The sequence below is a fragment of the Plectropomus leopardus genome, chromosome 7 (assembly GCF_026936395.1).
Source record: "Plectropomus leopardus strain MGB_pleo_1.0 chromosome 7, ASM2693639v1, whole genome shotgun sequence".
In the NCBI taxonomy this organism is placed as follows: domain Eukaryota; kingdom Metazoa; phylum Chordata; class Actinopteri; order Perciformes; family Serranidae; genus Plectropomus; species Plectropomus leopardus.
Window position 1 is genome coordinate 36775615 of NC_142182.1, and position 22818 is coordinate 36798432.

The following is a 22818-nucleotide window of genomic DNA, read 5'->3' on the forward strand; positions in this document are numbered from 1 at the left end:
ATAGATGCACCCACGCCAATACACACATACGAAAACCTTTATATCCACTGCTGAGAATTTAGTAAATATGCATCCTGTTATGTTCTCTCTCCAGTCCCAGGCAGCCCTCCATATGATGTTTCTTACGAGTCGGTCAGTCCAAGCGAGGTGAACGTGACCTGGCAGCCTCCCCTGATACCAAACGGAGTCATTACACACTACAGCCTGGAGTTGTGGAACTCTACTCACGACCTGAACCTCACCTCACCAACTAACTACATCCACATCACGCATCTGAGGAAGTATGCACGCTACCGCATTATGGTGCAAGCTCACACACGTGTCGGGCCTGGGAACTACAGCAGCGAGCCGCTCAACATCACCACACTGGAGGACGGTGAGAGGGACGGGTGGGGGAGAGAGAGGAGAGGAGGAGGGTTTGTTTTCAGTTCCAGGACACTGCACGATTACATCATGACTGAGTTCGAAGGGCATCTGATTAAAGCTGACTTTCCTCTCGTCTTTTCCTCTTCAGTTACATCTCTCTGTTTCAGCTCATGCTAATAATGTTACATCACAGGTGTTTGGTGCCACGTGACACTCTCCCGTCACCACTGAGAGGCACAAACAGCAGAGTCATTACAACTAACCCAATTTTTTTTTAGGGCAATATTCTCTTTCGCTCTGGCATGTTCCTGTGGTTCTTATCTGCCCACTGCAGATCTGTTTTTATCACTCATCAGTTTCTGTGTTGTTTGACCATACTCCTGTTTGTGTTATGCTATGGGAAAGTCTTTCTCCTGCATCTCAGCTCCAGACACCCCCCCTCAGTACCTCCATGCCAGGAAGTTGTCAGACTATGAGGTAGAGTTGTCATGGGAACCACCACGTGAAGCCAATTCAGACATACTCTACTATGTTGTCAGAGTTTGGTGAGTTTCTTTTTTTTTGACATTTTTAAAATTTGGTTACACTTATTAGCAACAGTCATATAGTCATCTTCATTTGGGTATTTTTACAGAGTGACCATTTTTCACTTTTTTTCACTAAAGAAACCACAAAGAAAACAAAACAACAGCAAAAAAAAAAAAACGGAAAAAGATATAAAACATGGGGTGTTCAGCATGGGGTGAATAAACAAAGGGGAAGGAGTGGCGTTTCAGAGAAATATATATTTTCCACTTCTTCAAAATTTTTTCATAAGTTTCCTTTAGCCTTTTGAAACAGTAATTCTTTCCATTACAAAGATTTCATGAATGACATCATACCAGCTCTCTACAAATGGGGCGTCTGGCTGAAGCCATTTCCTTGTGATTGCTTTTCTGGCAGCTAAACTCAGCATCCCAAATAGGTATTTTATTTTTATATTTGTAGATGTTGAGTGTAAATGGTGAGTTTCTGATTCTGCTTCTCTCTGTCTATGAAAAAGGCTGAAAAAGGACACTGAGAAATCTAAGCACAGTGCAACATAAATTGGTGTTTCTCTTTGTTAGGAACGAAACGACTGAACTGTGGCAGAATGTGACAGGGACATCAGTGGTTATGAATGTGGATTCAGAGAGCCGCTACAACGCCTCTGTATCCAGCTGGACCAGACTGGGAGATGGAGGAGTGCTGATCTACATCAGCTTCACCACCACTGATGCAGGTGCTGCACAATTCTTAGAGAATTTGTAGACAGCTCACTTTATCATCTTTACATACAAATGGTTTTTAAATGAAGTTTTTCTCACCTGCTGAATATTTGTCTGTGTGTCCTTTGTGTCTGCATCTCCTGGCTCTCAGAACCATTTGACCCCCCGCAGAATGTGACTTTTGCAAATGTGACCGCCTCCTCTGTCACCTTACTGTGGCACCCGCCCTCTCAACCCAATGGAATCATTGTACACTACACCTTTTACTACTCTCAGAACAACACTGTGGCTCAGCAGGTGAGACGCACACACTTTGTATAAATTATACACACAGGTGACAGATTAAAGCTGCACTAATCAATATTTTTACATAAAAAATTGGTCAAATGATTACATGTGATGTGCAAGGTGTCGCTTGTAATGACAAACCCACAGCATATCAAAAGAAGTGGCCGAAAGGGTGCACAAAAGAGCGTGTCTCCAGTGGCAGAGAAAAGTTAAGAGCCTCAAAGCTAAGTTCAGAGAAGCGAAAGACTCAAACCAACAGAGCAGTCAGAAAACCTGTCAGTTTTACAATCAGCTTGACTGTGTTTTAGGTGATAAACCCAGCTGTCAGCTGTTACAGCGACTTGATATAACCCCATGGCGACGCACTTCTTCAGGAAGGTGGCCCACCTGAGTCGAGTGTCTTTCCTTGAGAGTCTTGTGGAGAGGCGCTGACAAATGTAGTAGAATGTAGGCCTTCGCAAATTGAAATTTTGGATGAATTCTCTTTCACTGAAGTTATTCATGTCACACTCCCACCACTGCTGGCTCCAACTCAGCATCTACACACCCCTCTGTACAGAAGTTGCAGCCATTACTCCACAAAAAGCCATAATTACACTTTCAGCCCTCTTTGTCTTCACTCTTTTCCCACTCATCATCTGCCTCCACATTCACCAGCTTCCACTGCGTAATAACTCCAAAATTAAACTGTAAACACTCACATCAGTGGCCTCCATGTTTATTATGGACTTCTCCTTCTTTACTTCTGTATATGTGTGTGGCGTCTTGTTGTTCTTCTGGGCCATGTGAAGGCCATGACAAATTTACATTGCAGTCTGATGTTGGACACATTTTAAATGATAATATGAACAGCTACATTAAAAAATCGGATCTAGAAAAAAATATGAATTGAGCACTTAGGCTTGCAATAGTGGACTGCACTTGTATAGCGCTTTTCTAGTCTTCAGACCACTAAAAGTGCTTTCACACTACATGTCACATTCACCCATTCACACACACATTCGCACACTGGTGGCTGAGTCTACCGTGCAAGGTGCCACCTGCTACTCAGTAATCATTCACACGCACTCACACTCTGATGGTGCAGCATCGGGAGCAATCAAGGGTTCAGTATCTTGCCCAAGATGATAGGAGGAGCAGGGGATCGAATCATTGACCTTCTGATTAGAGGACGACCCGCACTCCATCTGAGCCACAGCCGCACCTAGTGAGAACATAGTCTCAATGTTTGGCTGTCCTTTTATCTGTCACCTATCTGTATGTACAGCATATATTATGCTCTTCATGACATGCCTGTTTCAGTATGTGAAAATAACCCTATTTTATCTCCACAGAGGGTTCCAGTTTCAGACTTAGCTGCCTCTGCCTCTCCTGATTCAGCCCTCTCCTACACTCTGACTCGGCTGATTGGGGGCACAAACTACACCCTGTGGATGACCTCCAGCACAGTGCAGGGGGATGGAGGAGTCCAGAGTGAGCCTCTAACCCTGTTCTTACCGGAGGACGGTTAGTCAGACATACACACAATCCCACATACACCAACATCAATAAGTTACAAAGAATAGATATAAAGATAAAATACTACACATAATGATTCAAAGTCTCATTGGAGGGCGAGTCTGCACACATTTTTCAAAACTCTTCAACTTCAAAAAATTACATAAAAACTCTGCGATTCAAGTTGTGACTTTCAGCCTGTTAGTGAAAGGAGATAACTGTCAGTCTGGCAAACCGGCTCTATTTTTGTCTATGCCTTGAAGACAGCCAGTTTGTGTTTCCTTTTGCTAAGCACGACGAAAGTTGTGAAGGATTAAAAACAGAGAGAATAAAAGAGAGAACTTATATGATGACAGAAAAAACAAAGCCTGATGTTGTTTAAGAAAGTTCATGCTGGGCTCATGCCACTGTGAAACTCAAATTTGGATATAATATTTAGCTGGTGTTTTGGACATCCACAGTGAAAAAAGTGAAGTGTGCATAAAGCTGATCTCTTTGTTTTTATGTTATTTTGGGAAAAATGGTGCAGACGGCAGCCACAGACTTTGTCACATACAGTTGATGTTTAATGTTTTTTTCTCTGTCTCTGTATGATTACTGCTCATACTGACTCTGTATCTCTGCCTGTGCTCCAGCTGCTCCACTCTCAGCAAAGCACCGGGATCTCCAGGGCTCCTTGTCTCTTCCGCACAGCCAAGCCCCCCTGCTGGGCTCAGACCCCCACACACACCTGGCCCCTCACATCCACTCATTCATCCCATGGATCTTTTTTACATTTTATTTCCCCTTTCACCTTCATCTACCCATTTTATTTCTTCTCTGTGTAATTTTCTGAGGGACTGACATGATGAGCAGGATGAGTATTTTTTTCTCCTCAACTCCTTTCTTTCCCACGGTTTTCAGTAAGCAAGTTTCCCTCCCACATGCCTGTGTATGTCTCAGAATGGGCTGCTGTTTTTGTAGGATATTGTTTCTTTGTCTGTTTTCCTCTGCCGTGTCTCTGTTATTTAAATTAATGTCATGCCGTATTGTTCTCCTTGATGTGACGTTGCGGATTTTGTTAATTACAACAATGCTGCCAATGATTATGACAGATGATGCTAATGATGATGATGATGATGATGATGATGATGATGATGATGATGATGATGATGGCTGGTGTGCTGTTCATTTTCCCGCAAGTGTCATAGTGTGTATGGTTGATTGATGCCTCGTAGTACAGTAAACTCACATCAAAAGGCTCATTGTTTTTCAGTCAGTGTCGTCACTGGTGGTTAAAAATAGTAACACTATTTGTCTTTTCTTCCTCCTGCAGTGCCAAGTGACTCAGTCAGGAACTTGTCTGCTCAGATCTTCAGCTCCACAGCCATCATCGTCAGCTGGGACCCTCCCATGGAGCCAAACGGCCACCCCACCTACCTGCTCACCTTACAGGAGGCTGGCCCCCCGAACGAATCAAACCAAGGGGCTACAGCTCTTAACAAGATCATTAAGCATTCCACAACTGACAATGTCTTCCTCTTCACCCGACTCAAGAAATATTTCCCCTATGTGTTCACTGTTACCCCGGCAACTGGTGCTGGGGCTGCCTACAACCACACCCGCACGCTGTATCTGAGGACGGATGATGATAGTGAGTTTCTCCACACATATATTCACCTATGGAGTGTGGCTCATACATTTTATTGTGACAATTTTTCTCTTCAGTCCCCAGTTCTGCTCCATTGCTGGTGTCCAAAAGGAACCTGTCCTCGTCCTCTATCGCAGTGGTGTGGCAGCGCCCTCTGGAGGCCAACGGGGAGATAACAGAGTATACTCTCAATGTGTTTGGCCCAGGGGGCTCCAACGTAACACACACCCCCAACACCTCCATCATCCTCACCAACCTACTTCCATACACAGCTTACAATCTCACTATTACGGCTGCAACGCGGAAAGGCTTAGGGCCTTATCTGATGCTGCAGCTGCACACAGATGAAGGAGGTTAGTTTGAAAGCAAGTTTTAAATTTCTCTTGATTTTAAAATACTCCTGTTGGTTTATTAAGCTCTGCATGTTTTAGGGCCCAAATACATTTCTGACCTTTTGCTATAGTATGAACCTTCCAGACCTCTCAGTGTCTTCGGGGACGGGCCTGCTTTATGTCCCAAGAGTCCAGACAAAACATGGGGATGCAGCATTTAATGTTTATGCACCACATATCTGGAACATACTCCTAATAAACTGCAGGTCCACTGCAACACTCTGCTCCTTCAAATCAAGGCTGAAGGCTTTTCTCTTTATTGCTGCCTTTTCTAAAATCAAATATTTATTCATTTTTTACATTGCACTGTAACTTCGGCCTGGGTCTCTCAGTTGTCCAAGACAAATTTCTCCTAAGGGAGACAATAAAGGCTAATCTTATCTTATTTTATTTTATCTTATCTTGGGATGCATGATATTGGATTTTTTGGATGTTCGTATGTTTTTCCACCTAGTTACATAGAACATTAAGTCTCTGCAGTGGAATTAATACTAAGCCTACTGTAATCATGATGGCTGAGTGGCAGATGAAACCATAAAATACAATGCTTTACAAAATATACTCATTCTCTGGGATAAACATGAAGGCTACTTTAATAGGTTACATGTAAAACATTACATCATTTTTTTATGTAACAAAACTGTAAAATCCGTTCCACTTTAACAGTCTTCGATGATGCTCTTCTTAAGACAATCCTGACAATAGCCAGAACCTTGGACAATCTGACCTATTTCAACTAGTTAAACTTGCATAATTAAAGTGTCATCTGGTTGGCCTTTCATGTTATCAGCAAAGTTAATTTCAGACAGATAGCAATGTTTTAGAATCAGAAGAATTTCACTGATCCAGTTAAAATTGTGGTTCATTACACTATTATCACTGGAATGCCAGCATGGAGAATGACCGCAACTAGAAATAATTACCAGCACAAGTATATAAGGGTAGAGATATCAAAATAGACATACAAAAATAGTAAATAAGTACTATTATGTGAATATTTTAAAAAATAGTATGTATAATGTGCTGAGTGTTTTAAGTGTGAAAAATATGAAACTGTGCTTTATGCTACATTGCAATCTATAAAAGTGGTATGTAAGTTCAAAATATTAAAATATGAATATATATGTGCAATGTTACAATGAACAACAGAGATATACAATAATGTTAGGATAACAATAACAATACATACAATATGTGTCACATGTTAAACATGGCCTACATTCAAGAGTTGGAAGAATATATTGCACATTTGAAAAATTGCACAGAAGAATGCTGTGGTTGAAATATTGCAGTTAAGCCAGTGATAGAAAGAATTATTGCACCTTAAAAACCCTACTGAACATTTGAGGTATAATAAATAAACTAAGGAATTTCAGTTGTAAATGTGTATATTAAGTCCAAGTTGCTGCCAGTAAAGATAACATGCCAATATTATCATGAGCCACTAACTTTAATTTTTGTATTTTATACCTGTCTAAGTTATGTTTTAACTTAATTTTCTATTCTCTTGCTCTTTAATTAAGTTTTAAATGTCCCTTTATAATGTGTTTCTTTTGTCTCAATTTTTTTAATGTCTTATGAAAAAAACACTTTGAATTGCCTTGTTGCTGAAAGGTGCTATGTAGATAAACTTGCCTTGCTTTGCCTTGCCTTAACTCATGACACAATGGGTGTATATCTACTGTCTGTCTCATCTTCTTTTCCATCTGCCTAACTTTGTCTTTCAGGCCCCATGTCACCTCCCCGTAACCTGACTATATATAACCACACAGCCGTCTCTGTGTGGTTGAGCTGGGAGCCTCCTCTAGAGCCCAATGGAGTGGTGATACAGTACGGCTTCAGGATCCAAGACCTCATCACACACACCGTCACACACAGGGTACCGTTAATTTCACACACTGAATAAGCTGCCCCACATAACAACAATATTCACACACACACACACACACACACACTCGGTAAGAGTGCACACTGTCACACTCACAGTAGCTCTAATTTCACACTCCAGCTATCACTAAGCAGAAACATTACACACAAACACACACACACACACACACACACACACACACATATGTGCACTGATAAAATAAAACATTATCCACTCCAGTAATCAGGATTTGATGATTTAATCTCCTGTCATATTTATCTGTGTGTGTGTGTGTGTGTGTGTGTGTGTGTGTGTGTGTGTGTGTGTGTGCGTGCGGTATGCACACTTGTGTGTGTGTGTGTGTGTGTGTGTGTGTGTGTGTGTGTGTGTGTGTGCGTGTAGAACTCCTCTGGTTTGTCGACCACAGAGTATCTATCAGGCTTCAGGCCTCATAGCTCCTACAAGATCAGTGTTTACAGTTTCACCAGAGTGGGCCATGGGAATCAGTTCAGCAGCCCTGTGACCTTCACCACTAACGAGTCAGGTAAAGTACACACTGTCTACACACACAGGATGGAACACTGATTTAGGTCACCGCTCTCAGTTTGTGGTTCCAAATTGATTTGTACTGTATTTTCAAATCAATTCAGAATACCTTATTTGTCCCTTAAGGGGCAATTAAAGGAGAGCAGGTTTGCAGACTAAAAAGACACAAAAAACACTTTCATCCACATCTAAAAAATACAAAATGTGACAGAGTAAGAACTAATGATAAAAGAATAAACAACCAAGTTAAAAAGACATCAGTTAGTCGCAATTCTGTGGCTGTGTTCAAAACTGCATGCTAACAAACCGCATACTGCATGCAGGATCTGTATGTTCTGCATACTGCCTACACGATGAACCATTAAGTATGCCATTACCAGCACACTGAAGTAAACTGAAGTAATACGTCATCTCTGCATGACATGACTGTATCTATCACATTACCTGACCGAGCTAACATTAAATGAAAATTGTTTATCACATATGGAAATCAGCATTACATATTTCACTCACTGTAATGTTTACCAGTATTTATTTTAAGTCAATTCAAGTCAAGTCAGTTTTATTTATAAAGCCCATTATCGCAAAAAAACGTTTGCCTCAGAGGGCATCACAGCATACGACATCCCTTTGTCCCTAGACCCTCACATCGCCTAAGGAAAAACTCCCCAAAAAATGGAAGAAACCTCAGGAAGAGCGGCTGAGGAGGGATCCCTCTTCCAGGACAGACAGACGTGCAATAGATGTTGTGAATAACAAATAAAATAGCAATAATGACAAAAAAGAAAGAGAAGGAGAGAGGGAAAGAGAGGGTAGAGATGCACCCCAATAATGGGAACAGTAGCATGTCATATTACAATAGTGATGGGTGTAAAATTACTAAATGCACTCTATGAAACCATTTTATGTTCCGTGCAAATATTGTGTACGTTAAGAGTAGAGGCATGACTCATAATAATGGCAGTAGAAGGCCGCGTCAAGCAGTATCATGGCATTGGCGCAACAGGGACTCACAACACAGGTGTAGCTTTAGACAGGACCACAGCAATGGCAAAACGAGGACCATGATCAAGGCGAGCTAGAGGGACAGGACCAGTGCAGCCACAGCACGAGCACAACTAAAGGCAGGATCACAGCATCAGCACAGCCATCACCAAGATCAGGTGTAGCCTAGATTGCAACCAGGATCTGTGAAAACTAGGAAAAAAGGGAGCAGGAATGCTTCGGAGAGGCAACAGAGTTAGTGTATTGCAGTAAGCAGACATGAGCGTTTTCAGATGGAGGGAGTAAGAGAAGAAAAAAGGAGCTCAGTGTATCTTAGAAAGTCCCCAGCAGATTAAACTATGGCAGCCTAACTAGGGGCTGGTCCAGGCAACCTGAGCCAGCCCTATTAATAAGCTTTATCAAATAGGAAGGTTTTTAGTCTACCCTTAAAAGTGTAAACGGTGTCTTCCTTCCTGACCGAAACTGGAAGATGGTTCCATAAAAGAGGAGCATGGTAACTGAAGGCTCTGCCTCCATCCTACTTTGGGAACCACAAGTAACCTTGCGTTTTCAGAGCGTAGTGATCTTGAGGGTTGGTAGGGAACTGTGAGCTGGGACAGATAAGATAGAGCCTGACCATTTAGAGTTTTGTAAGCTTTAAGAGGATTTTAAATTCAATTCTGGATTTTACAGCGAGCCAGTGCAGAGAAGCTAAAACAGGAGAAATATGATGATCTTAAGACAAATTAAAGCTTCAAATATTCCAGTATTTGATATATTTTCTACAGTACATTATATATATGTGTGAGCTCCTGCATATTCCACCCTAACTGTACGTGACTCACCATCATTCACAATGGTTTTAACAGTTAATTATTTTAACCATATGTGTGCCATTAGACATTTTAAGGAGCCACAATGCAGTTTGGGGTGGCTGAGTATGTCAAGTAAGCTCACATCTCATCTTAAAAAGTCTTGGTAATCTAGTAAACATTTGGACATATCTCATGTATACAAAATCCACATACTATAACAGTTGAAATGCACTACATACTCAAATTTATATCATATTTGGTTGGGGTAGGGGTGCCGGGTGGCTCAGTTAGTAGAGCACATGCCTATGTGTCCTCATTGCAGCTGCCCAGGGCTCAAGTCTGATTTGCGACCGTTTGTGGCATGTCATCCCCACTCTCTCTCATCCCCATTTCAATTCAATATTATTTTTAAAGCCCATTATCACATATCACAATTTGCCTCAAAGGGCTTAACAGAAAACTCCTCCCAAAAAAACCTTTAATGGGGAAAAAACAGTAGAAATCTGAGGAAGAGCAGCTGATGAGGGATCCCTTTTCAGGTTGGACAGACATGCAATAGATGTCATAAAGAACAATAAAATTATAGAAGATGAAAAAATGATACACAGGAAAGAGAGAGAGGGGAGAGATGCGCAGCAACAGCAGTAGTAACAATAACATAAAATGTGACAAAAGTAATAGACATAAAAATTGACAAATGTAATTTATGATTGCATGTAATATTACATGCAAATATTGTAGTTTATGTATGTGGCAATGACAGTCATGTGTGTAATAATAGTGGAGGCATGACTCATAAAAATGGCAGGAGTACGCAGTAGGATCACGGCATCAGTGCAACCACAACCCACGATCCTGTCATCTCTTCATCTCTCTAGCTGTCGTTTAAAAAAAAACCTTAAAAAAATATTTGGTAGGCATAGTATGTTAGTAAACGATTTTGAACACAGTCCATTGTAAATGTGTTTATCAATCTGCACACAGAGCAAACTGATCATCTCTTTGAACTCAGCTCTTATGGCTTCTAAGATAAAATCAAATTTCTTCTATTTGTTTGCAATACATGCAATCTAGAACACATTCTTGTTGCCATTGGCTTATTATAGCTATGAAGGGCATGTATGAGGTCAGTGATAATTTAACATGTTGTCTCGAGGTTGTGTATAGTATCTCTGTTTTTTGCCAGCAATTTCGGTTACAGACATGTAACAGTCAGCATGTTCTTGTCCTTTTGATAAATGCATGTACACTAACAAATAAATGAAGTATTTCATACAATGATTTATAAACGCCATTAATACAATCTTCTTCAAAGAGGGTTAGTTTTTGTCAGCAGTGGAGATGCTGCTGAGCTTTTTTCACACGCACACCTGTGTGTCACTGTGAAAACTACGCAGCGTAGCATAAAACAAGCCGCATTTGATTCCCTTCAATAATGGTGGATCATAACCACAGAGCTGCTGACTGTGCAACCTAAATAGATAAATAAAAAGTCATAATGATTGTTTGGAGAAAAACAAACAAACAAAAATATCAATAAGTTGAAGACAAAGCTGACGTTTTTTAGTTATACATCATTTTTGACTAGCGGCCTGTTGCAAAAGCTGCACAATGGAGAGACATCACATGACTCTGTCATGTTACAGAATTATACTTACTAATGGTAAAACAGTGTTTTTTTCTGCCACACAGCATCAATTTTCATTAATTTCATGCCATATATCAACGCTAATCCAGGAGAGACCTAATTTGTTCATATGATATTTCAATAGTGATCTAGCTGACTATGATGTGCTACTATCTAGTGGCTAATGCCGGACAGAAAGGCAACCATGGCGATGGAACTCTGTCTTTGATCGTTGATTGGCCACTTAATTTTTATTTTACTTCAAAACTAGTTACAGAAGGTTATGGCCCAAGCAGCCATTATGCAACCAATTTAACCCTTTAAAACCTGGACAAATTGGCTTGTTTTCTTTCAAAAACATGAGTAATGAGCAATTTAGGAAGAAATTACCTAGAAATGAGCAAGAATTTGTGTAAAAAAAAAAAAGTTAAAAAAAAAAAAGTGTGACATGACCTGGATAAAAAACCATGAATTAAAAATGAAAAAATAAAATCTTTGTAAAGTAACTCTAAATTTATATTTATGAAAATTATAAGTGTAGTTATCTGGAAAATTTCCCCTAGCTTTTTAAAAAATGATGTTCTAAATCTACTTGTGGGACATTTCTTGCCAAGATGGTCATTGCCTATTTCCTCATGTATTTGAAAGAAATCAAACAAATTAGCTCATGGTTCAACGGTGTAAATACTTGTGAAAAGTGTCTCAATGCTGCTCAAGAAAAGTAATGTCAATCCAGGTTTCAGAGGGTTAAGTAGCTTATTTAGTTACAAACTTCCAAGTAGTAAGTAAGCTTCTAGTGTCGATTTTACGCCCCGATGCAGGAGGCACTTGGCTGATGTGCTCCTGGATTTCTGTTAACACATCTGTAAAGTTTGTCTGCAGACTGCACATTCATAGTTTCCAGTAATTCAGAGTCCTGTGCAAAGTGTGTGTGGCAGCCCTTTTCCCCATGTGCAATGACATAACCAAGGTCAAACAAAACATTGATTTGGTCCTGTCTTCTCACGTTGGACAGTGAAAAATGCTCACTGAAGCTAATACTCGTCTAACTGTATTACTGTCTCACCTCTCTGCCTGCAGTGTCTGATGCTGTGGGGAACCTGTCTTGCTCAGGAGTGAGCTGGGATTCAATTAATCTGTTTTGGGAGCTTCCAGCCAACCCTAATGGGCAGATCATTTATTATGAGATCATTGTGAAAGCAGACTCGCAACCCTACACACACCAGGCTCACACACCAGAGTACACAGTGACTGGGCTGTCTTCAGACCAGGAGTACACACTCACTGTGGCCGCAGTCAACTCTGCAGGACCCGGAGACAGGCTAAACTGTACTGCTTCCACTCTGTCCGAATCAGGTATACAGTCTATTTGTGTTCTGTAGCATATTTGGCTTCTAATTGTTACACAGTAATACCGAAAGAATATTTAAAACCTTTTTTGTGTCCCTTAACAGCACCATCTGCTCCTCGCTTCCTCGCCATCTCTCAGGTCACACCGAACAATGTGACACTCGAGTGGGCTCCACCGCTTTCTGTTCCAGGCCTGCTGAAAGAATACCAAGTCATTGCACAGCTGCTTTCAACTGTTTGTGAACCAAACAAACTAACTACTGCACAGCCAGCCCCAGAGGACAAACAGACCTCAGACTGCGTGGACTCTCACTTCACGATGTCGGTGAATGCTTCGGACGGCACTGAAGAGAGCTACAGTGTCACGCTCCAGTCTGTTTCTAAGTACAGATACTACCGCTTCAAAGTGGCTGCTGTAACCAATGCTGGAGTTGGAGAATACACGCACTGGAGTTACATACGTACCCTGGCTGGAAGTAAGAAAGTCATAGTGATGAAATGACCTTTTGTGTTGCCAGGAGAGAGTTGGCAGTTAGTCAGGACCTCAGGGAGAATATCTGACCGATAAATCTGTGATTTCTTTTAGGTACTCCTCTAAAAAATATACAGTTTTAGTAATTTCAGATAAGATAAGTTTCACATTCTCATGGCACTGTGTTGCTACTGTGCACTATTAATATAATAATAAACTAATATAAGCTATTAACAGGCTGTTTTAGGATTCTTAATTTCATAGCACATAATAAGCATCCTGTGTTTTTCTTTCCTCAGACCCTGATGACCCTCCCCGTGACCTGAAAGTGACTCCCACCTCCAATGGCCTTCACATTGCATGGGCTGCTCCAGCTGTTCTCTCTGGACCCACTTCATATCTTGTGCAGGTATCCTCAATTAGTTTTGTTTTCACTTTTCTATGACATCACACACACACACACACACACACACACACACACACACACACACAAAAAAAAAAAAAAATATGACCATGTCATCACAAACAGAGTTAGTTTTTCTTATTACAGATCAACACAGAGTTGTGCTGGTCCTATTAACACAATGCAGTAAAATGCTAACAAAATAAAATGACTTCAGCTCTGCCATTACCTTTGTTGTTACACCAGGTGGACGGCCCTGGTTTGAATATCTCGGCGGTCAGAGCTCCAGAGGAGCTGACAACTTTCGTTGTGACTAATTTGACTGCTTTCACTTGCTACTTTGTGACCATCACTGCCTTCACCGGTCGATTGGAGAATGCTGCCAGCGATGGGAAAGCCATCGGACCTATTGAATTTCGAACACTGGAGGAGGGTATGTGTAAATTTTTATCTTGAGTAGCTTCCTGCTGCCCAACTGTAAATATGACCATATATCTATTATTCTTGGACTCTTGTATCTTTCCTTTCTGTCCTCAGAGCCCAGAGACCCTCCCAAGAATGTGATAGTATCAGTGATGCCAGAGGAAGTGAACCGTGTGAAGGTGACTTTCACCCCTCCAGAGGAGCCCAATGGAAACATAACAGCTTACTATGTTTACATCTATGAAAAGGACCAGCTGGTCAAGAACATCAGTCTTAATATAACCCAGCGAGACCAGAATCAGCTGACTGGTGTCATAGAGGGCCTGAAGGGAGGACTCAGTTACAGCATACAGGTGAGAACACACACACATTTAACACTAGAGGTGGGACCAAGTTATTGTTTTGCAAGTCACATGTAAATCTCAAGTCTTTGCACTCAAGTCCAAAAGCCTAAACTTTGAGTTTCGAGTCCTAAAAGTCATAATGAGGTCTTTAAATAAAATGCCATTTTAACAACAAAGTAAGAATATAATACATTTACAAAAAGCACAAATCCTTTCAAAATGTCTATGAATTTCTTAAAACATTTTTGTTGGAAGTTGAGTCTCGATCTGTATTTGTCTGATTTTGACCTGAATGTTTTGCAGTTCTTTTTTTGTAGATTTTATACACAAACAAAGTTATGTTTGGTGACATGCAGCAAAGGGCTAAGGCTAGACTTGAACCCGTGGCCGCTGCAGCGAGGATGTAGACTCTGTATATGGGCGCCCGTTTCGACCAACGGAGCTACTAGTTCTTGATATTTTTCTCCTGCAAGTTCACTGAATGCTGTCAGATTGGTTTAAACAGTTGATTTGGAGAATGAAGAGTGGGCTTGCCCGGGATGAATACCAATTATGTTAGTTGATTCAGGAATTGAAGGGAAATTAATTGATTTGTGGCACACTTTTGAAATAACTGATTTTTCAACTCGGGCCTTGAGGTAAGGTATCATTCAATTTCAAGTCAAAATGCTCAAGTAATAGTGAAGTCGTCAGTATTGATGTTAGGGCACTGATACGCCAGGCCGACGGACTCCTGTCAGTCACTGTCATTCAATCTGTTGTCCTGGCTTTGCAGTATGTCCTACGCTGTTTGCGATAGTCTGCACTAGAAGAGAATCAGTGGTGAGGAAAACAAACAATCGACACAATTCAAAGGTATTTCCTCTCACACAGGCACAGAATGTATGAGACTGGTTGTTGGCTATAGCCAGGTGGTGTATAGAACAGCCATTTTTTTCTGAGACACAGGCGATTTGAGGTGATGAACAGTCAGCCTTTGTCACTCCTAATTCTTTTATGTCAGCTGTTGTGTCCTTAAAGTCTCGAGTCTAACTCAAGTCCAAGTCATGAGACTGGATTCTGTTAAACACACAGGCCAAAGCCCTAGTGAACAAGTTTGTTTAAATTGTTGCTTCCTTTTCTGTAATTCCTGTCTGTACTTGTCCCTTTTTCTGCTCTTTTCTCTCTTTTCTTCTGTCTGTTTGTAGATTTCAGCAAAGAACGGAGCTGGTCGAAGCCCACTCAGCCCACATGTCCAGATAATTACAGGGATCAGAGGTACACGTCCCTCTTTTGTGTGTCTGATCTGCACCGCTCTACAGTGGCTTTCTTCTTGCAGCAGTGCAGCATAGATGCGAGACAGAGAATCATGCCACTGCTTAGCATCATACCTCAGACATAGCAAATGTTACTCAGCAGTTTTGTCAGATGTGTGGTGATGATGTAGAGGAGAGAGCAGTTTGTCATTATTTAGATGTTAATGTAAGACTAAAACCACATCACTGTGTTCACATAACAACCTGTGTGTGTGTGTGTGTGTGTGTGTGTGTGTGTGTGTGTGTGTGTCTGTGTGTGTGTGTTTGCATGTCTGTGTGTGCACGTGTGTTGGTGCTCCTCTGTGCTCACACGTGCGTGTGTTGCAGCCCCAGCCAAGCCAACCCAAAGACCCCAGGCAGTGCTGGGCCATGGAGGGGTTGCCATGGTAACCCACAGGAGTATCACCATCCGCATGCCTGCCTGTTTCTATAGTGATGACAATGGACCAATCAGAAAAATTCAGGTCATCGTGGCCGAGTCAGGGGGTATGACTCTTCAGAAACATTGACAGACGTCACTTTTAGTTGAATACACTTGGTATCGGTCGCGTTTGTGCTTTAAGCCTTGAGTAGAATCTTGTTTTACAATACGTCACTCTGTCCTAAGCTCACAAAAGACAAAATGTATGCAAAAGCCGAAGGGCTTAACGTCAGTGCAAATTTGACTCAGTACCCCTGCGATTCCTTTCCTCTTTAACTGGCTTACTCATCCTGTCACAGCGAAGGACATCCACAACCTCACCAACTGGAAGAATGCTTTTTTTGATCGTCCAACCCCGTACCTGACTGACAAGGGCTTCCCCAACCCGCCATGTTTCCTGGGAGATGGGGTGTCGCGCACAGACAAACACGTCACACGCAGTATGTCCGGAGGCGGCTGGCTTCTGGTGAGGCACAATCGCACTGCAGCAACAACGTACGTGATCGGAGGGGACGACGAATGTATAAAGGAAAACAACACTGAACATTTCTGCAACGGACCTCTGAAGCCAAACACAGTCTACGTGTGAGTGCACCACACACTCAACCACAACTTCAAAACTGCTGTATGTACATAATCAATCATAATATGATGCTGACACTGGACTGTTGTTCCATATTTACCAGGTTTAAGTTCAGAGCCACTAACATCAATGACCAATACACAGACTCAGAGTATTCAGAGCATGTCAAAACTGCAGGTATTTATATTCATCCCTGTTACTTTACATCAGAAACTGATAACATAAAAGCTGTGTAGCCCCATTTGTTGTTGTGTTTTTTTTTAATGTGATGGTGCCCCTTTGTCTCTGCTCCATCCCTCTGCAGTGGACGGGCTGTTGACCAGAGATGAGCAGATCATTCTGGGTGTCCTGCTCTCCTTCTCCTTGGCTTTGTTGCTAATCATCATCATCTGTTGCTCAGTCAAGTAAGATGGCAAAAAGCCAACTACCTGCCAGTGTTCATATGTTAAAGGTGTACTATGCAGGATTGCTGGTTACTGTTCGCAAACATACTCATTTGCAAAGCCAAAGTAAAACCAACAGATTCAGTCATGTGAGGTGTTTTGCCTCGCCGTAATTGCATTTTTTCTGTGCTTTGACTCTTGGTCACATGGCCGCTTCCATTCTAAAGAGGCCCGACCTCACCTGAGGGCTGTGGGGGTTCATACCCACTACCGTCCCAAGCACAGAAAATAAGAAAATGCAGGCAGAGGGCAGAGTCTATGCAAAAACATACACTGCCACACACATCTAATGAGGTGAAGTGATTATTAAAAGGCATTACTTCTGTATGAGTCTATACACTTTTTTGGGGGGGGGGGAATCCTGCATAGTATATCTTTAATTTGATTAAAGACACTGCACTGTTTGCAATTTAATATTAGTGCACATAAAGCACTGTGCAATTCCTGTATAAATAAAGGTAATTTTGAATTGCCTAATTGCAATAACTTTGCAAAATTTCCTTTTTATTTTGATTCTGCATTAACCTTGCTATTAACAAATTTTGGATTGACATATCAGGATCCATCAGCGCAAAAAGGAGGGAGGGACTTATTCACCCAGAGAGGCAGAGATCATAGAGACCAAGTGTAAGCTGGATCAGCTGATCGCTGTGGCAGATCTGGAGCTGAAACAAGAAAAACTCAACCGGTTAGTCTGCATGTTTAATTTTAATCTAAAAGCTTCACTTTGCTGGATAAAACATACACATTTTTAGCTTCTTAAACGTGTTTCACACTACATGAGCTCAGACTTGATTTAGCTGCTGCATACAAGATTTTAAATCTAAGTCAAAGAGACAAAAATCTCTTTGCTGGAGCCAACATGATGTGTGCTCCTGTCAGCACAAAATCTTCTAGCGTTGTAGAATTTGTGCAGAAAATAGAAGCAGCAGCTCTATGAGACAACACAGCATCACTGTGGCTTTATAGTTTACCTTCAGTTCTCTGCAGAGCAAATCATCTTGTCTGCATCTCTCCAAACCATCCTCTCCCATCTGCTTTTTTTTCTCTTCCTTTTTTCCTCTTTTTTTGTCTTTGGCACAAACAAGTGCACAGACAGTAAGTGCTGCCAGGTGGTGAGCAATAAAGGCAAATTCAGTGATAGTTTAGGTGTATCAAGGTCAGCGATGGCCAAGATGAGGTGAGAAACTACAGGACAGAAAATCTTTCAATATCAGCAGTGCAAACATTTCATATATTTTTGGCCAATATAGAAAGATATTAGCATGAAACAACTAATGGGCTTTTTGAACACCTTCCTTTCCCACCATCTGAACATAACGACAGAATACAGAAGGAAACCAAAAATAGAGGGTTCATGTAGGTGCAAAGTGCGGCTTGTCCTCAGGAGGAGCTGAATGAACAGGACTGTTAAAAACATGAAACCCACTTGAGACAAGAAAGATAAATAACAGTGCTTCCACTTGGCAGATACCTGTCCCCTATCACTTATGTGTGAAAGTAATATAATTGCCCTACTTGAGCAAATATTTGCCTGCCTCATTATCATATGCAGTGACTCCTCGTGGTCCTGAAAGATGAAGCAGTTGCTAAGGATACTTTGCTGCGCACTCATTTTAGATGTCACACACTTCTCAGGGTTTCTTCACACTATGGAAAACTATGAAATTTGACTTTCTTAATTTCCAGGCCTGGATAAGTATTGGCTAAAGAAAAGGGAATATTGAAAAATATTTGTTTTCCAGACTATTACCTCCATTCTGTTTTCTAAAATATGAAATGCAGAATTTCTGAAAATACATTGATCACACAAGCATTTTTCATGGAATTTATTTACCACTGTTTAAGGGAGTGCCAGCCATAGTGAGCTTGATGTCATCCAAAGCAAGGCAAGAAGTATGAGGTGCGACAAACACCTGCCTCTACACCTGAGCATCGCAGCCTGAAAAACAGGTCGGCCTCAATATGTGCCTTATAACTGATTCAAATCTGGACGACCAAATTAGTTTGAAAGAAAATGTGGTGATATCTTGTAATTGCATTCATACTTAGCATAAAAAAATAAGCAAATATTAAGCTTGTATGAGCATTTATGAGTTATGCAGTGATGTAGTTGTCACAGAAATAACTGGACTGTCTTTTCTGCGCAAGGAAACCATGTCATTGTGGCTGTGTTCATTGTGGCTTCTTTTGACACTGTAAATAAACAAGGCTGCATCTTAAAAAGTTTTTTAAGACACATTTTCACCTCTTAAATATAAAAGAGTTTATTGGGGGGTGATTGTTAATAATTTCATATTATTGTAACAACTGTTAATAATATATTATTCATTCAATATGTTAAAGCTGCAAATGGTAACTTTAATGAAAACTAGAAAATTTTGGCAGAAATTTTGTTATTTTTGAAGAAACTATCACTTTATTCTGAAAGAAGTACATGAGACAGGTCTGTGAAAACAGTCTTCATATCCCTCCTCTCACAATGCCTGTAATGCCTTTCACTAGACTCACAGTGCAGCAGCAAAAACAATCAGAGCCAAGGGGTCTCTAACGCAGCAGTCAATCTATCAATAACTGCTCATGAACTGCAGTCAAAGTGTCAAACTAAGCAGTGCTGATCAAATATGAATCAGGATGTTGTTAATACACTGCCTGATTCTCACCTTAAATGTTTTCAAAGAAATATTTAACCGCACTGTTAAGCTGTGCAATGTGAACGTTTGTGACCCATCTGCCATGTTGGAGACAACTAAAACAACTTAAACTAAAATACCAAGCATCCCCCGCCAGCCGGACCACTTTATTCAATTTAAAGGTAAACACTACACTGGAGTATATTTCTGAAAACTGAAGGTGAGAAATAGGTGAAGAGGTAACAGGATCTTGATTCATATTTAATTAGTGCTGCCAAGTTTGACAGTTTGATTACAGTTCACGAGCCGTAGTTAACATGATTGACAGCTGCATTAGAGACTCCTCGGCCCTGATTGTTTTTTTTCAATAACCTGCAGTGAAGCCATTAGAAGCGCTAAAAGGCAACAGAGCAGGCAGAGGAACATGATTCCTGTCGTCAATGATCTGTTTTTGCAGGGAGAATAAAGTGGCAGTTTCAGCAAATATGAAAAAAGTTTTTTATAAATGTAAGCAGCTGTACTTTTAAAGGTTAAAAATATGAGTATAGGTAGCAGCAGTTAGTTCACTTATATTCCAAGAAGCATGTTGATGGATGTTCAAAACATTAGCAGCTTTATTTCTATTGCAGCCACCACACTAGCTGTCATTATCCAATCTAAGGACATGTAGGCGTGTTATGGAGCGATGAGGAAAGAAGAGCCCCTTGTACGCGGCCACGTATATAGGATTTCTGGAAGGTGATAGCCCACACAGCTCTTGTAGCGCCTGCTGCATCACGCCCGACGGAGCCAGTTCCTGCTGACAAGCACATAACATCATGTGACCTATAAAAGCCAAAAAAAGTTTCCATCGCAGTTTGGGAAATATGGCTTTTTTTCGAATTGCCTGAAACACCACCTTATGCATGTGTAAAAACTTTTTTTGTGATAATTATAGTTATTATAGTTATTCTACTCTATTAGGCATATTTTACGTTCACAAGTTCAATTTCCACAATTTGAGGGTTAATGGAAACCTAGTGTCTCTCTGCTTTGTTGGACTTGAGCTCTGTATCAACACCAGCCTTCTGAGCTCACTTTATGTCATAATAACACACTTTTTCTTGTCACCTTTTCCCACAGAGGCACAAATAACTTTGCACACACACGCCACTCCCCTTGGCTTTGTTTTTGTTTCACCCAGCGCTTTTCTTTCACCAGGTATTCGTCTTTCTTCTTTAGGCGGAAGGAGATTTATGTGATCCAGTAAGTTGTGGCTTTGACCTTTGTGTGCCTTGCTTGCATGTTGCACTTCCCTTTAATTTATCACTATGTGCGTGTGTTTCATTGTCATGTTACACATTAACGTTTATATCATCCGTCTGCATTGCTTATTAAATGTTTGGTAGAGGTCAACAGCTGAGCGAATCAGTGACATCATCGTTTCAGCCTTTTCCTCCATCAGTGGCAGGGATTGCAGAGCTGTGCCGATACTCATCTGCTTCAGACCATTTTAATTTGTTTACCCACTCGATATCGCAAAATTGCTTGAAAGCCTTGGCGGCCTTAGAGGGCACAAGTAGCCTCTTGCTTCAGCAATGCAAAGAAACATCAGCCACAGGGGGATAACCACACCATTCATTCAAATTTACTCATGTGCACATATCTCTATAGAATGAAACATCAAAGTCAGTGTTTAATTAAAGTAGATTAGAAATGGGTGAACCTTGCTTTAACATGCAACACCACCCTCTCTGTAATAAGGATCAGTTCAGCTGTCATGCACAGAAATACCACAGTTTGGGTTGTGATTGTTATTATTATTAATTTATTTATTCTGGTTGTTGTTTGCTGTCTATTTTCATCCAGGCTGCTCAGTTACAGGAAATCACTCAAGTAAGTCATCCCTCTTAACCCTCTGTGACCCCTTAAATAATGTTACCTTCTTACTTATTTCCCAAAACTGTTTTCAAAATTCTATACAGTAATGTTACTTTCCAGTTGTTTTGTTAAATATTTTAACTAACTTCAGTCTTAATCTTAAGTGACACATATTCATTCTTAGTCAGAATTGTAATCCTTTAAATGCCAGTTTGTTAACATAATAATGACACTTTTTTGACACCAGCCTGTGGGATTAGCACCAACATTGATTTCTTTCCACATTTAGTTTTTAAGCAGTTTCATATCATAAGAAGAACTCACGTTCAAACCCTTAAGTCCCAAAATGGAACCTGTTCTAAAACTTTTTTCAAAATACTACACACTAATATAATATTTTGGCACAGTTTCCACTCTGCACAAGAATAAGATTTGTTTTTCTAAACAGAACAAGATCTTTCATCAGAACATAAATAGAACATATGCCTAGTATATGAGTGTGTGTGTGAGTGAAAGAGAGAGTTGTAAATGGTCCCTGTTTGTAGCTTTCAAACTGCTCTGTCACACCTACAGCAGAGGAGGCTTCTCCTCCTGTTTCCTGCCATGCAGAGGTGGCATGCTCTCCTGGGGTTTTGGGCCGGTGTTGTGTCAAAGACCATTTCCCTGTCGATATGTGTGTCCCCAGTCTCCTCAAACATGTAGTTTTTTTTAAATGGTTTGATTCTTATAGCATTGATAACTTTATGGTTTTATTACTAACCTAAGTGTGTGTTAATGTACTAAAGGACATACATAATTCTATTATAGATTATTCATATAGTCATTATATATCATTTATGTATGTCCATCTATCTATCTATTCTTCTATTTTTGTTATTCTCTTCTATTTTCTCCACTCCCCCTCCTTTTGTGAAATATTGCTTTTGAACACACTTTGAAATAACACCAGGGTTTGGGTCGCTATGGTGGTGGAGGATGCTGTAACTCTGCCGCCATAGCGGCAGCAGCTGATGCTGTGGGAAAATCAGCATCTATTCTAGCTCCTCCAGGAACAACCTCTGCTCGATGGACTTGCCTCGATTCCAGGAGGGATCAATTGCCGTCCACAGGACGCAGGTGTTGAAGGCCGAGACGTCAAGCAGGTTGTAAAACAGAACCAGTGGTGCTGGATCTTCCTCCTGCAGCTGTACGTGCCAAGTACCTGCAAAAGATAGAAAAAAATGGAATAAATGAAAACAAATATTTTTTTCTCATTAAAAACAAATACACTTAGGCCTTTACTTTCTATAAATGCATACTGGATAACAAAAGGCACTAGGCTATAAGCTATCT

General features: G+C 40.8%; 1 protein-coding gene across 7 annotated transcripts in view; it reads left to right on the forward strand.

Annotated features, from left to right (window-relative positions):
* Positions 1 to 22818, forward strand: part of ptprq (protein tyrosine phosphatase receptor type Q) — a 72593-nt gene that overhangs the window by 34864 nt on the left and 14911 nt on the right. For 4 of the 7 annotated variants that reach the window (XM_088080615.1, XM_088080618.1, XM_088080619.1 and 1 more), the window contains exons 33-50: positions 95 to 376; positions 4714 to 5031; positions 5106 to 5381; positions 7148 to 7299; positions 7690 to 7831; positions 12340 to 12615; positions 12714 to 13085; positions 13381 to 13490; positions 13731 to 13917; positions 14022 to 14260; positions 15439 to 15508; positions 15874 to 16032; positions 16267 to 16552; positions 16654 to 16727; positions 16855 to 16954; positions 17553 to 17681; positions 20827 to 20871; positions 21475 to 21501. In XM_088080615.1, coding sequence (XP_087936741.1) covers positions 95 to 376; positions 4714 to 5031; positions 5106 to 5381; positions 7148 to 7299; positions 7690 to 7831; positions 12340 to 12615; positions 12714 to 13085; positions 13381 to 13490; positions 13731 to 13917; positions 14022 to 14260; positions 15439 to 15508; positions 15874 to 16032; positions 16267 to 16552; positions 16654 to 16727; positions 16855 to 16954; positions 17553 to 17681; positions 20827 to 20871; positions 21475 to 21501 — 3244 coding nt within the window. Of the gene's footprint in view, positions 1 to 94; positions 377 to 790; positions 912 to 1472; positions 1628 to 1764; positions 1911 to 3235; positions 3408 to 4713; positions 5032 to 5105; positions 5382 to 7147; positions 7300 to 7689; positions 7832 to 12339; positions 12616 to 12713; positions 13086 to 13380; positions 13491 to 13730; positions 13918 to 14021; positions 14261 to 15438; positions 15509 to 15873; positions 16033 to 16266; positions 16553 to 16653; positions 16728 to 16854; positions 16955 to 17552; positions 17682 to 20826; positions 20872 to 21474; positions 21502 to 22818 lie in introns of all 7 variants that reach the window. The other 3 variants (XM_042495440.2, XM_088080616.1, XM_088080617.1) reach the window with 3 other exon arrangements.